Source organism: Triplophysa rosa, linkage group LG4 (genome assembly GCF_024868665.1).
Source record: "Triplophysa rosa linkage group LG4, Trosa_1v2, whole genome shotgun sequence".
Classification (NCBI taxonomy): domain Eukaryota; kingdom Metazoa; phylum Chordata; class Actinopteri; order Cypriniformes; family Nemacheilidae; genus Triplophysa; species Triplophysa rosa.
The window spans coordinates 2,377,287-2,391,414 of NC_079893.1; the positions used below are offsets into that span (position 1 = coordinate 2,377,287).

General features: G+C 39.5%; 1 protein-coding gene across 2 annotated transcripts in view; it reads right to left on the reverse strand.

Annotated features, from left to right (window-relative positions):
• Nucleotides 1-12,927, reverse strand: part of farp1 (FERM, RhoGEF (ARHGEF) and pleckstrin domain protein 1 (chondrocyte-derived)) — a 53,180-nt gene extending 40,253 nt beyond the window's left edge. For both annotated transcript variants that reach the window (XM_057331094.1, XM_057331093.1), the window contains exons 1-2: nt 12,725-12,927; nt 6,955-7,144 (exon numbers count right to left, since the gene is read on the reverse strand). In XM_057331094.1, coding sequence (XP_057187077.1) covers nt 6,955-7,128 — 174 coding nt within the window. In that variant the 5' untranslated portion in view covers nt 7,129-7,144; nt 12,725-12,927. The remainder of the gene's footprint in view (nt 1-6,954; nt 7,145-12,724) is intronic.
• Between the last annotated feature and the right edge of the window lie 1,201 nt (nt 12,928-14,128).

A 14,128-nucleotide genomic window follows, 5' to 3' on the forward strand; every position in this document is an offset into this window, starting at 1 on the left:
ACAGATCCTCTGTTACCGCTGTACGACTTCTGCACTCCACTACACATGAAAAAACATCAATATCACTCAAAATGTTCAGAATATTATACTGCCCTTACTGCGCTTTGTTTCATGTGCTATTTTTAGCAGACAGTATACTATAAAGTCTGAAGTGTTTAGTAAAAAAGTTAAACACATGCAGAACAAATTTTTGTAAAACACTTGCAAAGTTATTCTCACCTAAATCATTTACAAAAGCTATTAAAAATGCAACATTGGGGTCTTTTAGTACCATTGCATTCTAATGGTTGAAATGTATATCGCTTTCATACTACTTTAAAAAAACGCAAGCATTATTTTACAATACAGCATAGTATGCAACAACCAAGCTAGTGTTCAACGTCCCGGAAAAAGGCCTCGGTTTTAAGATGCACAAATTACACAGATATACATTATGTAAACACAAACGTCTATTCAGGATGCGATTAATTGCAATTAGTTAGTAATTAGGCCCTAGTTAATCCTACAGAATACTATAGCATGCATTAACAAAGTTTAGTAATTACTAATTACTAAATATTATATTACAATATACAGAAATTTACTCAAATTTCCCATAGTAAATATTAAAGTATACTACAGTATTTACTAGAGTTTATTAATTCACTATAGTTAATACTACAGAATACTATAGTATACGTTAACAAAGTGTATTAAATCACTATAATATACTACAGCATCCTACAATTTACTAAAGTTTACTGTACTACAGTTAAAGTGCAGATTGTTAGATTATTAATGATAATCTTAAACTATAATTTATTTTATTATTTAGTTTATTTATTTTATTTAGCCTTGTTGTGCAAGTTCTCTGGAGCTTGTGCAGAGGCAGCAGCTTTTGCCAGAGGGGAACTGGAATCCCCTGGTTGGGCCTGGGTTCTCCTGAGGTTTTTTTTCTCGATTAGAGTTTTGGGTTCCTCGCCACCGTTTGCATACTGTTTTTGCACTATCTGCCTGACCGGGGGGGCTGCTTTAGAATCTTAAAGTTTTACTTAATTAATATTGCATATAGGAATTTATTATCTGTTATATTTGACCTGTGCTTCTCTCTCCTTTATCCTAAATGTGTGCTCTCACTGAGCGTGTGTGTGTGTGCGTACTTGTCTGTGTACGTACGTGTGTGTGTGTGTGTGTGTGTGTGTGTGTGTGTTGTGTGTGTGTGCGTGCGCATCCGTGTGTGTGTGTGTCTCTGTGTCTGTGTGTGTTGGTGCGTGTTGTGTGTGTGGAGTGTTTTGTGTGTGGGTGTGTCTGTCTTCTGTGTTTCAACCTTTTCTTGTTTTTGCAGGTACAACTTTGATTGTTTTGCTTGTAGTCAATGTGTCTCATGTGCAGCTGCTTTGTAACAATGAAAATTGTAAAAGCGCTATATAAATAAAGTTGAGTTGAGTTGAGTAAAGTATGCTACCGTATTTTTGTGGGACGAGCTAAATTTTATGGATTTGTCACTTTGTTAGACAAAGACTCATCAACCCAAAAAGTTTGGTGATGAGGTTTTAACTTTTAAGTATCTACGTAGTTCTCGTTCAGCTAGGTACATTCTTTAACATGTCAGACACTAATTAAAGTAAAGGATGAAGAGATATGACCCAGAGAGTAAGAGCAGGTTTACACGTTGAAAAATGGAAAAATTAATCCTTTGCGTTTTTGAAAAGTTTCACGTACACACGACAGCGTTATCAAAACAATCTGCATGTACATGAATTTGGGAAAACGAGTAAATACGCTGTATTATCCATGCCAGGCCAGTGGATGGCGCTATAAAGAAACCCTACGTGCCTGCGCACATTACCCTTTTTTAAGCTAAAAGCGCTTTTAATACACTTTGTCGGCGTGTATGCGTGTTTATAGTAGTGTGCATATAAATACTATGCCTCCGCTGATCGTAGTGGTGCAGTAAATCTACTTTTTGCTGTATAAATTGTAAGTATGTCACGTGGTACAAACATTATCATTATCATTATTGTTTGGGGAATACTCGCGCATGCCTACAGACTGAAGGATTGACACGCTTGCGTATGATGTCATAGTTTCTGGAAAACGCCGCCCTCAGAGTTGACACGGAAACGATAATGCAGTCGTTTTCACTTCGAGACCCATTTGCATTTTCAGTCCCCCACAACGCATAAAAACTTACGCATAAACGCATAAAAGCGGTCCGTTTCAGGATATTTTCATTAACACACACGACATTTGGTCACGTCTCTCCTTTATGTCCTCAGGGGTTAATGCGGATGACGTCACATGTGGGGGTCTAGCTCCGCGGGGTGTTGGGCGGGGGGGGCTGCATTGACTGATTCATGTATAACAGCCCCACCTCCAGCTGAAGAGCATTCAGACAGCGGCATGTAGAAGCGTGACGCCTTTCTTATCTGTCTGAAGGGTTCTTTTGGAAAAGTGTGTACTGACAGCCTCAGTAAATGATGTCGTGTGTTGGGATGTGACCCGTGACTCTGAACATCAGATGTACCTTTGCATGTGTGAATTATTTAAAGTGCCGGTACAGGAGATTTCTCTCAGCGTCTGCGGTCTACAAAACCACAACCAAACACACACACCTATCCACTTACACTACTGAGAGAGAGAGAGAGAAATAGAGAGGTAGAGTGAGTGAGCGACCGAGAGAGGGAGAGGGAGAGGGAGAGACATAACATAAAGACTAAATGGAACGAAGTTATTCTCTGATGAATTCTTTGAATAATAAATAAGTCTTGACAAAAGAACCAGAAGCAATGTGAAGCTTCAGAGCTTTTGAAAGGACGCTTGCTGAAAAATCTCAAATTAAAAACCAGTGAAGTAAAACATACGCTACGCTCACTGGAGGTAAATAATGTCGACACTACAACACGTTCAGATAGCATGACAATCTGAATATGCAAATAACTCAAAACTCATTTGGGACAAACAATGCGAGTCTGTGAGGTAACCGAGAATCTGAAAACAGCTCGACATGTTGAGTCTCATGAAGAAATGCACTGTTTCTATTCTACTGTCTGTAACCTTAAAGGGATACTTCACCCACAAATGGAAATTCTGTCATCATTACTCTCACCTTCCAGTTGCTCCAGGGCTCTAGACTAACACTTGAGAGAGGTGGCACTGGTGGCACCAGCCCTTAATTGTTGCCCTTCATCGATACACGTTTGGCTTCTATCAATAGCGACTCACAAATAAATAGGATTTAACATGATGTATAAGGTACCATGTTGTATGCTTTGCAGTATTGTTAGAGATCTTTATACAATAGTTCAGTGTTTAAAGTTTAAACGCATGTTTCCTGCATTAGCTTCACGGGCATACAATACTCGTAACACATTTCCTTTGCTGTTTTGTACCTTAGCCGGGAAATTCTTGTATTCTGCAGGCGGCAAAACATATTTATTTCAGTTGCAAGATTGAGCTCTTCACTCGTTTGCTGTGTTGGTCCTTCCGCCTCATCATAGCATTAAATGCGCCACTTACACCTGCACATTAGCAACGTCTTTGGGGGCGGGGCCACTGATAGATGAGTGAATGATCGAAGGACGGGAGACGAAAATGAGTGACTGAATGTGCCGCTTGCGCAATATAACATTTCTGCGCATTAAATTTACTACACGCAAAAATTAATTATTGATCAGTTTGGTAGTCGCACAAGAAAAACTTGGCAGTTTTTGCACTGGCAGTTAAAATGGTTGCATTTTGCGACCATTTAGTCGCAGTCTAGAGCCCGGTGTTCCAAATCTGTATAAATGTAGGAAATTTCCCATAGTAGGAAAATATACTTGATCTTTTTTTTGTTCTGTTGAACACAAAATAAGATATTTTGAAGAATGTAGGACAGCAAACAGTTCTGGGGCACTTTTGACGACCATTGTATTTTTTCCTATTATGGGAGTCAATGGGGTGCAAGATCTGTCTGGTTATACGCATTCTTCCAAATATCTTTCTCTGTGTTCATCAGAACAAAGACATTTATACAGATTTGGAACAACTCGAAGGAGAGTAAATGATGACTGAACTTTCATTTTTGGGTGAAGTATCCCTTGAAACATCACACAATCACTTCTTTCTTCAGATTAATATCTTGTGTCTTGTATGTTGTTTAAAGGCCAACGTGAGTCTTTTTTTGACTCTAAATGACAGTCTTGCATTGAGAGGGAAACCACAGACTCCAGGCATCCAAACACATCCCAAAAACATTATAACACACCCTTCATTATAGGAATACTTCACATTTTCTGTCTTTCTCAACGAACCAAAGCTTTCACTAAATGCTAACGAATGCACACCCATAGAAAATTAACCATGCTTTTATTATAGCAAAAGTGTACTCGTCATATATATATATACAGTATATATATATATATATATATACAGTATATATGTTTACTTCAGTAAGACCATGGTAGATTTGTGGTTACTATCATTTTACTATTAAATATAACCAAAAACTATAGTTACTATACTGACAAATGTAATGTTTCTACGTGTAATCATAAGGTCCGCTTAAGTCGAGTTTCATATGATTAAAGCTGCTACGCAAGCAGAGTTCATGTTTATTTATATAAATAAATGTTCAGTTCTGTCATAAACTCCCATTACACCCATTTAGACAATAAGCAGTTGCTCTGCTGTGGGCTTTTAACTGCCAGCATGAACAAAAATAGAGATTTAAACAGAGAAACTACGAAACAGGAACAAGGTTCAGTGAGATGCCATAAAAAATAATTTAAAGTCTTTGCTTTCCATTTTTGTCTTTAAGAAAAGCAATTAAAGTAAATGTTGCAGCCGTACACACTTCACTGAGATACACACACACACACACACACACACACACGCACACACATGTCTGGTTTACTATCCCCGTGGGGACAGTCCATAGGCGTAATGTTTTTTATACTGTACAAACTGTATATTCTATCCCCTATCCCTAACCCTATCTCTAAACCTAAAGATCATAGAACACTTTTTGCATTTTTAGATTAAAAAAAAATATTGTTCTGTACAATTTATTAGCTTTTTTGCCCATGGGGACCTCAATTTTGGTCCCCACGGTGACACGAGTCCCCATGTGTTGGTGTGTATTCAGGTTTAGGTCCCCACCGGGATATACAAACATGAACACACGCACGCACACACGCACACGCACAGTCCAGAAAAACTTCACATGTCCATCTGGGAGCAATTCTGAGAATTAAATAAACACTACTCACAGAAATGAGGAGCACATGACATTCAAACGACAATTTCTATTCACTTTTCCATTAATATTTTTACTGCACTTGTCGTTTTACACTTTTCATGTTTTTTTATATTTTGTATTGTCTTTCAAAGGCCTAACCAAGGACTGGGATTCATAATCAGCCATTGGCTAGAAGTCTGTATGTAGAGCATCTGTAACATTATTCTGCATCATCCCTGTTAAATAAACAATTCAATCAAATATATTTTTTATTTCATTCTTTATTTCTCACAGACAGTTCCATTCCACCAGCATCAGTGCACAAAAACAGCAGTGCCAGTGTCAGATACAGTGTACAGCTATCATGTGAGTCCACATTCTGTCAAATTATACAGTTCAGAGAAATCAAACCCGGCCCGGTTTTCTGAGCAAATAAAGAGTTTTAAAGAGTAACTATTACAATGTCCTTAAAATGACATTTCATGCAGTGTGTAATGTTGCTGTGTGTGAATGTGAGCAGTCTGCCAAGTTGTAAAGTGAACGAATAACAAAGTTCTGGGCTTGGGGAAAAAGGAGTCGACTCTGAATCACGTGAACGAGTCGCCTGTTGTTCGAATTTTAGTTCCTGGTCAGATTTGCGTCACTGCGTGTAATGCCCGCCTACGTTCAATTTGCGACACGGCACGCGGTAGACCAATCACAGCAGACTAGAGCATCTGACCAATCAGATCAGAGTAGACTGACAGAATTAGACCGAACGAATCATTTGAGAGTCAGTCAAGAAGTGAGGTAATAATAACTGCCTATTATTAGAAAATGAAAGTGTTTTTACACCGTGTATGCACGTGAACTTGTCGTTGGACACTCCATAAACCAAAGTAAGACCTTAAAAATCACCACATATTTATTACTCTTTAAATTTTTTTTAAAATCATGTTTTTATTGTGTTACTTCAGATCAAAAACATCCTTAAAAGTGTCCACGCTGATTTCCAGCCCTCTTTCATCCATTATTTATCAATTTCACGATTTCTCTGTCAGATTGAGTTTGAAGAGATCTGGATGTCAGGGCACATGATCTAAAGCTCTTTCAGTCTTTCACTGAGAAAAGAGGCTCATTCTTCACTTATCAACCTGACCATTAATCAGCGACTGTTGAACGCTTAAGTTAATTACATCTTTAACTTCAATAAATCAAAGCACATCAAGACAACAGTCAAACAATACAACCACTGAAAACAAACACAACAGCAGATGTGAGATGTGACGGCTGGAAGGATGGAGAGAGACCTCAGGAAACCTAAAATCAACTTAAGTGAGACTGACAGTGTTTGCCGAGTTCCCTGCAGGCCTTTTACAACACTTACGCTCACAGAACACACCCACACTGCTTTAACAATCCTCATCTTTCTATTGAAACACTTCAATCTGTGTCAGGTGGTGTCTGACAGTCAACATTCAGTCCTCAGGGCATCACACAGTAACGGGTGGGACTCCAAAAAACCCTTAACAATCAGCCCGGTAACAGAAGCCGTCCCCTGCGTTCTTCAGTTTGTCTCTCAGAAGGGCACTTACTAAAGAGCAGGAATCTGAGACGCTTTTTTCTTCCCAACATGCCTGCAGCTTTGGGCTCCCCTGGTGCCGTTCAATGAGGGCATTTTCTCATTAGTGAACAAGACTTTCATTCCCCAGTGAACTGAACACAATCCAGTCGAAACGCTCACCGGTCTACACATTACATGCAGAGTCACTTACCGACACATCGAAGACCTCCTGAGTATCGTCCAGCATCTGAACGCGGATGGACATGTGTCTGCCAGGGGTCATGATGGGGGGCCGGCGACCGGGCTCAAGAGTGCTGATGCCCATACTGTCTGGAGCTCCGAGTCTCTGACCTGCCGCTGAGGGACGCTCCTCTGGCTCCACCATACTGACACAAACACACCTGAACACAACACAAACGTTCCATTACACTTCAAGCACAATACTTTAAAGACAGGATTAAAGACAAACAACACGTCCTATGGTACTAAGATAGTTTATGGGTATGAAATCATTGATAAGGTTAAGAGGGAATTACATCTAGAGATTAAACCCTAAAGTCATTTTAATCTAAAAAATTGGCTTAGCCTATGTTTGAGCGAGCGAGCGAAAGTGTGTGAGTGAGCGAGTGAGAGATAGAGAGAGAACGAGTGAGCGAGCGAGAGAGAACGAGTGAGCGAGCGAGAGAGAACGAGCAAGCGAGCGAGCGAGCGAGTGAGTGAGCGAATGAGTGAGTGAGTGAGTGACAGAGCGAGCGAGCGAGCGAGCGAGCGAGAGAGAGAGAAAGAGTGAGTGACAGAGCGAGCGAGAGAGTGACAGAGCGAGCGAGTGACAGAGTGAGCGAGTGACAGAGTGAGCGAGTGAGTGACAGAGAGTGAGTGAGCAAGCGAGTGACAGAGAGTGAGTGAGCAAGCGAGTGACCGAGAGTGAGCGAGTGACCGAGAGTGAGCGAGAGAGTGACAGAGAGTGAGCGAGAGAGTGACAGAGAGTGAGTGAGTGAGTGGCAGAGTGTGAGTAAGCGTGCGAGTGGCAGAGAGTGAGCGAGTGGCAGAGAGTGAGCAAGCGAGTGACAGAGTGAGCGAGGTTTCAGATCTTCAAAACCAATTAGCAACTAAAGAGCTACTGCTATAACAAAATAAAGTGGTTGCCATGGAGATGACACTTTCAATTCCTCAAAAGAGACCTCAGAAGCACACTACAAAGATGACATGAAGGTGTACGGTAGAGTTTCTCTCATTTTCCTCAAAACACACACACACCTACAGAGATTTAGAGTTTGATCTCATGTGAATTCAAAAGTCTGACATCATACACCAATAGACATTTCATCAGCTGGATAGAAAAACACATGAATCCAACACTTAAAGCAACAGCGCACCTTCCTGTCGTCATTCACATGTGTAGAACACAAACATCACGCATGATTCCTCCAGCACATCTCTAATCTCAGACCCATCAGACACTGGCTGAGCATTCCTCAAGAACTTCCTTCATCACCTGAGACGAGTCTCAACAGGTCATGCGAGAGTCAGAGGGGATTTCTACATTATTCTGTCACATATTTCCACTGTTAACTTCTGTGCCGTGAGATTATTGTACATACAGTTAGTGAAGTGTGCTATTGAAACAGTATAGATAACCCTCTAAAAGCTCTTGTGTCTCATCCTGGTGCATTATGGGAGATAATAGAGATCAATAGAGCTTATCATCTATCAGTCAAGCTTTAATGATCAGAAGAACTGACACGACACTGATCTGATCTGACTTCTGATGAAACAGGATGATAAAACAATAACACTGACACATCTGCTCTTTGATGTTTTGTGTGAAAGAGCCCATAATGCGATCATGAAAGCAGAAGCCAATCGTTTCTGTTCTTGAAACAGATCACATAAAAAATAAACTTCTGTCATCATTCGTTCATCCTCATGTGATTGAAATAATAATATTATATTTAATATAAAATGTAGTGGTTTGTGTTCAGCTGAAGAAATGAAGTCATGCATCTGAGAGGACATGAGCATGAGTAAATAATGAGAGAGAAGTTTTATTTTTAACAAAATAAATAAGTGTGAGAGAACAAACGTAAATGAAGATTGCGTGGTTTAATGGTCAGTGAGAGAGCAGAGAATGAGCAGCCGTGTCTTTAAGTGAGGTTCACACGCACAAACACATGAAGAAAGAGACCCATTCTGTCCTGTCCAGAGCTGAAGTTACTGCTAACACACATTTAACCTCACTGAGGAAGTGAGAAACGGCCCCTCGAGGGTCTTTAATCCCCCCGGCTGCTGGCACTTTCATTACACACCCAGAGCCATTGAGAGAGAGAGTCGCGTCAACTCCGTTGACTCCAATGGAACAGTTTTTTCACATCAATGGAGGCTCTCAATAGTTCCTGGAAGTTACAAGTAACGCATGGAGCTGCAGCTAAACAGACCAACTGAGGTCAACCTTGAACCCATTTAAAGACGCAAGTCATTTTGTAATGTACCCATTCTTTATTGTGTCCTTTTCCCTTATTCCTGTATTATTATATTTCCGACGTTTATTGAGTTCGGTTCACAGCATGTTTGCTGTACAGTAGCTAGTTTGCAACAACGCAAAATTGTGAAAAGGTCTATAGAAATCAACTTGAAATGAATTGAATAGGTTTGTGTTCATGATGTCCTAACACTGGATTATGGCTGGAAAACAAACTCAGTTCTGCAGGTTACAGGTTGAGCAGGTTCAGCGGCCCGAAGATCCAACACAACTAATCACACACACATATATCCTCTTTTGATCTCATCTGAGAGAGACATACTGGAGGGTGTAAAAGCATCCTATAGACAGAAACTGACTGGATGGTCGTCAGGGTGTTACTAAGCAGTTGTTATGAGGGATTTCATTTTTAGCACGTTGCTATGTGGTTGCTAGGCTGTTCTGCTTACTGTCTTCGGTGTCTATTATAATGTATGTTCAGACACCCACTATAGCAGGGCTAGTTGACTTTTATTAATTTGACTTTCATTAATTCAACAAAATATCTTCATAAACATCTTGAAAAAACAATGCCACCCACATCTTGGATGCAGGCTACTGTGAGTAACATCTATTTCACTTTTGGGTAAGCTAACGCATTCAGGAATATGAAATATAATTAAAAAGACAATATCCCTTTGAATTAAATTTACTGAAAGGCACAAATACTGGATGCAATATTTGTGTGCATGTTTTAATATATGACCTATAAGTAACAGCAACAAAAACAGTATAAAAGGAATTAAATGCAGTAAATAACAGCAATACAAAATAACAGAAGAAATGATGATATGGGAAAAACTGGCCCGCATCCTATTTATACTTTTGGAATCTGGGCCTCAAAGAAAAGTAGTTGAAGACCCCTGCACTATAGTGTCAAATCTTTATATACACTGCAAAAAATCACATTCTTACTAAGCATGTTTGTCTTGCTTTTAGTAAAAATATCTCAAACTTATTAAATCAATATACAATTACTTGACAAGAAAAGTGACCCAAGATATTTTGTCTTGTTTTAGCAAAATATTATATAAGAATGAAGTAAGTTTAAGGTAAAAACAAGCTTAAAACATCTGCCAATGGGGTGAGAAAAATAAACTTGAATTTAGTTTCTCAAGTTCCTAATTCAAGTATATTTTTCTCACCCCATTGAGCTTTTACCATAAACTTACTCAATTCTTATATTATTTTTCATAAAACAAGACTAAATATCTTAGGTCACTTTTCTTGTCAAGAAAGTGCATCTTGATTTCAGAATGTTCCGATATTTGTACTACAAAACAAGACAAAAATGTCACTTTTTGCAGTTTATTTGGTCATCATATGATGTTCCTCGTGCAGATCTGTCAGTGAGTGATACTGATATAAGTCTAAACTGAAAACAGCAGAACAACGCCAGGTAACATGCAAATACAGAAAACAACATAACAAACAAGTCACAGGAGCAACACAACAGGAAGTCGACTCTCAACTAACTCATTTCACCAACAAAAATCATTTTCACATTCCCCTGTTGTTGCAGTGTGTATGGCGTTCTTTAAACTACAATGATCTAATGTTTCTTTCTAAACAGTTATGATGTTGAACAACAAACATCACGCAAACATCTTTTTCCATGTTATACGCACACACCCATGACAGAGAATAAAGGCGAGTGAGGAAGAGCACAATAGATGTCGTGTTGTGTTCCCACTGAACCAGCTCACCTGCCTTTAACCTGTCTGACTGAAATTTCTCATGGATGTGTTTGCACACACACACACACACACGCACGCACGCACGCACGCACGCATGCACGCACGCACGCACGCACGCACACGCACACACACACGCACACACACACGCACACACACACACACGCACACACACACACGTCTGGTTTACTATCTCCGTGGGGACAGTCCATAGGCGTAATGTTTTTATACTGTACAAACTGTATATTCTATCCCCTATCCCTAACCCTATCCCTAATCCTAAAGATCATAGAACACTTTTTGCATTTTTAGATTTTTAAAAAATATTGTTCTGTACAATTTATTAGCTTTTTTGCCCATGAGGACCTCAATTTTGGTCCCCACGGTGACACGAGTCCCCATGTGTTGTGTGCATTCAGGTTTAGGTCCCCACCGGGATATACAAACATGAACACACACACACACACTTTACTCAGCTGAACGCATGCGTCAACACTGCTGCCCCGGTGCATCATGGGAAGGGTGATTTTAAATACACAACACTACACTTTCAAAACACTGGAAGCTTTATTTTATAAACCCATGTAAACCAACTCTGACACACTGAAACTGTTGTCAAGCATCATAATTATTCATGTTTAAGTGATTTCAACTACTCTCATATCATGGGGGTTACTTCACCAAACCATCACACTCATGAATGACTTACAGCACAGACAGCAACATCAAGGTCACGGGTTCAGTCTCAGAAAAACATTCTCGTACGGATTAAATGTTGTCCTGAAATGTGGCTTTGAATAAACTTGTGTGTGAAACGTGTATCAGTGTAAATGTAAAGGTTTGAGTAGAAGATATTGTGTTGCGCTTACAGAAGAACAGCAGAAGTGGGTTAGTCGAGTAATCCCTGAGCTTCACATGTTAATAGGTTAAACCGGAGTGAAGTCACGCGACACATAAATCCATCCAAACATCTGCCACCACGACCGCTTCAAATAAAACAACTGCAGAGAATTCGCACAATTACCAACTGACCTCCTTCCTAAGCAACTATATAGACGAATATATCAATGCACAGACGTCATTTCACATTTACACTGTACACGTGACAGGAGAATTCCATCCAAACCGCAAGAATTCGTGATGGTTTGCCAGCGTAGTTTTATTATAGTAGAAGTGGAGTGACCTTCTTTTGTGGCGGACCGGACATCATTTGTATAATCACGGTTTTACGCCAAACACCGTGGTAAAACTATGGTCGCTCAGGAAAACCACGGTTCAGTTGTGTTTAGCACGATTTAGCTACAGTAACCACAGTTTTATTTGTAGCAAAACCACCCTTGATTTCCATAAGGGACAGGCTGGTGGGAAATCCACGTGACCCTCCCAGACCTTTACCGTGGTGCAGTGATGTTATCAGACAGAAATACCATGGTTCTTCGAGGTACTAAAAAGTTCTCGATATTATCGCGCAAACCCAGTGCGGTACAGCTGCACGAGAGTACCGTGATACTTCTGTGTTATTAATAAAAGGTTCGCATGGAACTACGGCAGCAACAGTGTGAAACGCTCCAGTAAAGGTAAGCAGTGAAACATTGTAACACTCCGCGTTCCATATGACGCGTGGCAACAGCAGATCGAATCACGTAACCATGGAGACCGCTACAATGTAACATCGTAACCGCGATCGCGGAATTTGTGTGAACTCGTATTTACTCGGTAACTTGTTTAAACCGGCACTGCGATCCGAGCAAATGAGCCAATGCACTTACCGTTCTTCTGGAAGAATGCGATTTAAGTCCGTGATTTGCGCGTATTAAAAACGATATTCCGTGAGTATAAGCTGCTGTGCACGAACTGAATCCGCGATTTGTCGATATATCGCTGGTTATACGCGGGAAGCGCTGCGGTATTCCGCCCTCCCGGTCGCCATGACTGAGCGATTGATCCCGGACTGAAAGCACAGACTCGCTTCAGAGTTTAAAACACCGCCTACAACCTCAAGGATACTGCACTACAGCACACACTTCAGTCACAACAGCGCCACCCAGCGGTACCTTTACCACTGTAAAATAGGCGACACCTAAAATAGCAACAATGTCCCGCCCAGTGTTGGGTGTAACTAGTTACTAAGTAATTAGTTACTGTAATTTAATTACTTTTCCCTTAAAAATGTGAAGTAAGGATTGCTCTTATTTTTTCTGTAATTTAACTACAGTTACTTCGGATGTAATTATTCTTTAATGTCAATTCCACTATTGTATACATTACACAGTATTTAGTTAAAAGTCTAACTTTAAAATGCATGCATTAATGTATCTTTCCCACACTTGTAATACTTCAGTCAGTTAATAAGAGCACTTTATATTTATTTGTATGAATTAAAAGAGTCGTTTCATGTCTATCCTTGAATCACTTAACCAATCAAGGTAAGGTGTAGGATATAGAAAGTAACAAGTAATAAAACACTTTTTGGAGTAATATGTAATTAGACATATTAATAGTAATTTCAATATGTAATTAGTAACTAGTAATTAATTACTTTTTCAGAGTAACTTACCCAACACTGGTCCCGCCCTTCAGTAATTATTCTAGATATTTATAGATTATTATTATAGATAATTATCCATAGACCTGGAAAAATGTCTGTTCATTAAGAATCAACCAAACGCTTAGTAATGCCTTGCTTTATCAGTTGTTTTAATTTTAACGATATCTGGTCTTATTTTAATCATTTCAGTAGAGGCCCCTACATGACAAAAGATATAATCTACTTTATTATTTGCCATAGTAAAATGTAGTATCCAAGTACGTAATAGTAATACTCTTCGTTAATGTATAATTAATGTAATATTCCCCGGGCGCTGCAGTGATAGCTGCCCACTGCTCCGGGGGTACGTGTGTTCACTACTCTCTGGATGGGTTAAATGCAGAGGTCACATTTCGTTGCCTTGTACCTTCGTACATGTGCAATGACAATAAATTGAATCTAAATCTAAAAAAAAAAAAAAAAATCTAAAAATAATGTAGTGCTAACTATCGTAAATTAATACATTTGTAAATACTGTAGTATACGTTAACATATAGCCTACTATAATAGTAAGGCTGAAAAACACTACAGTATCTAGGAACTAAAGTCAACGCAATATTGTACTGTAGTACAATCGTTTTTCAAC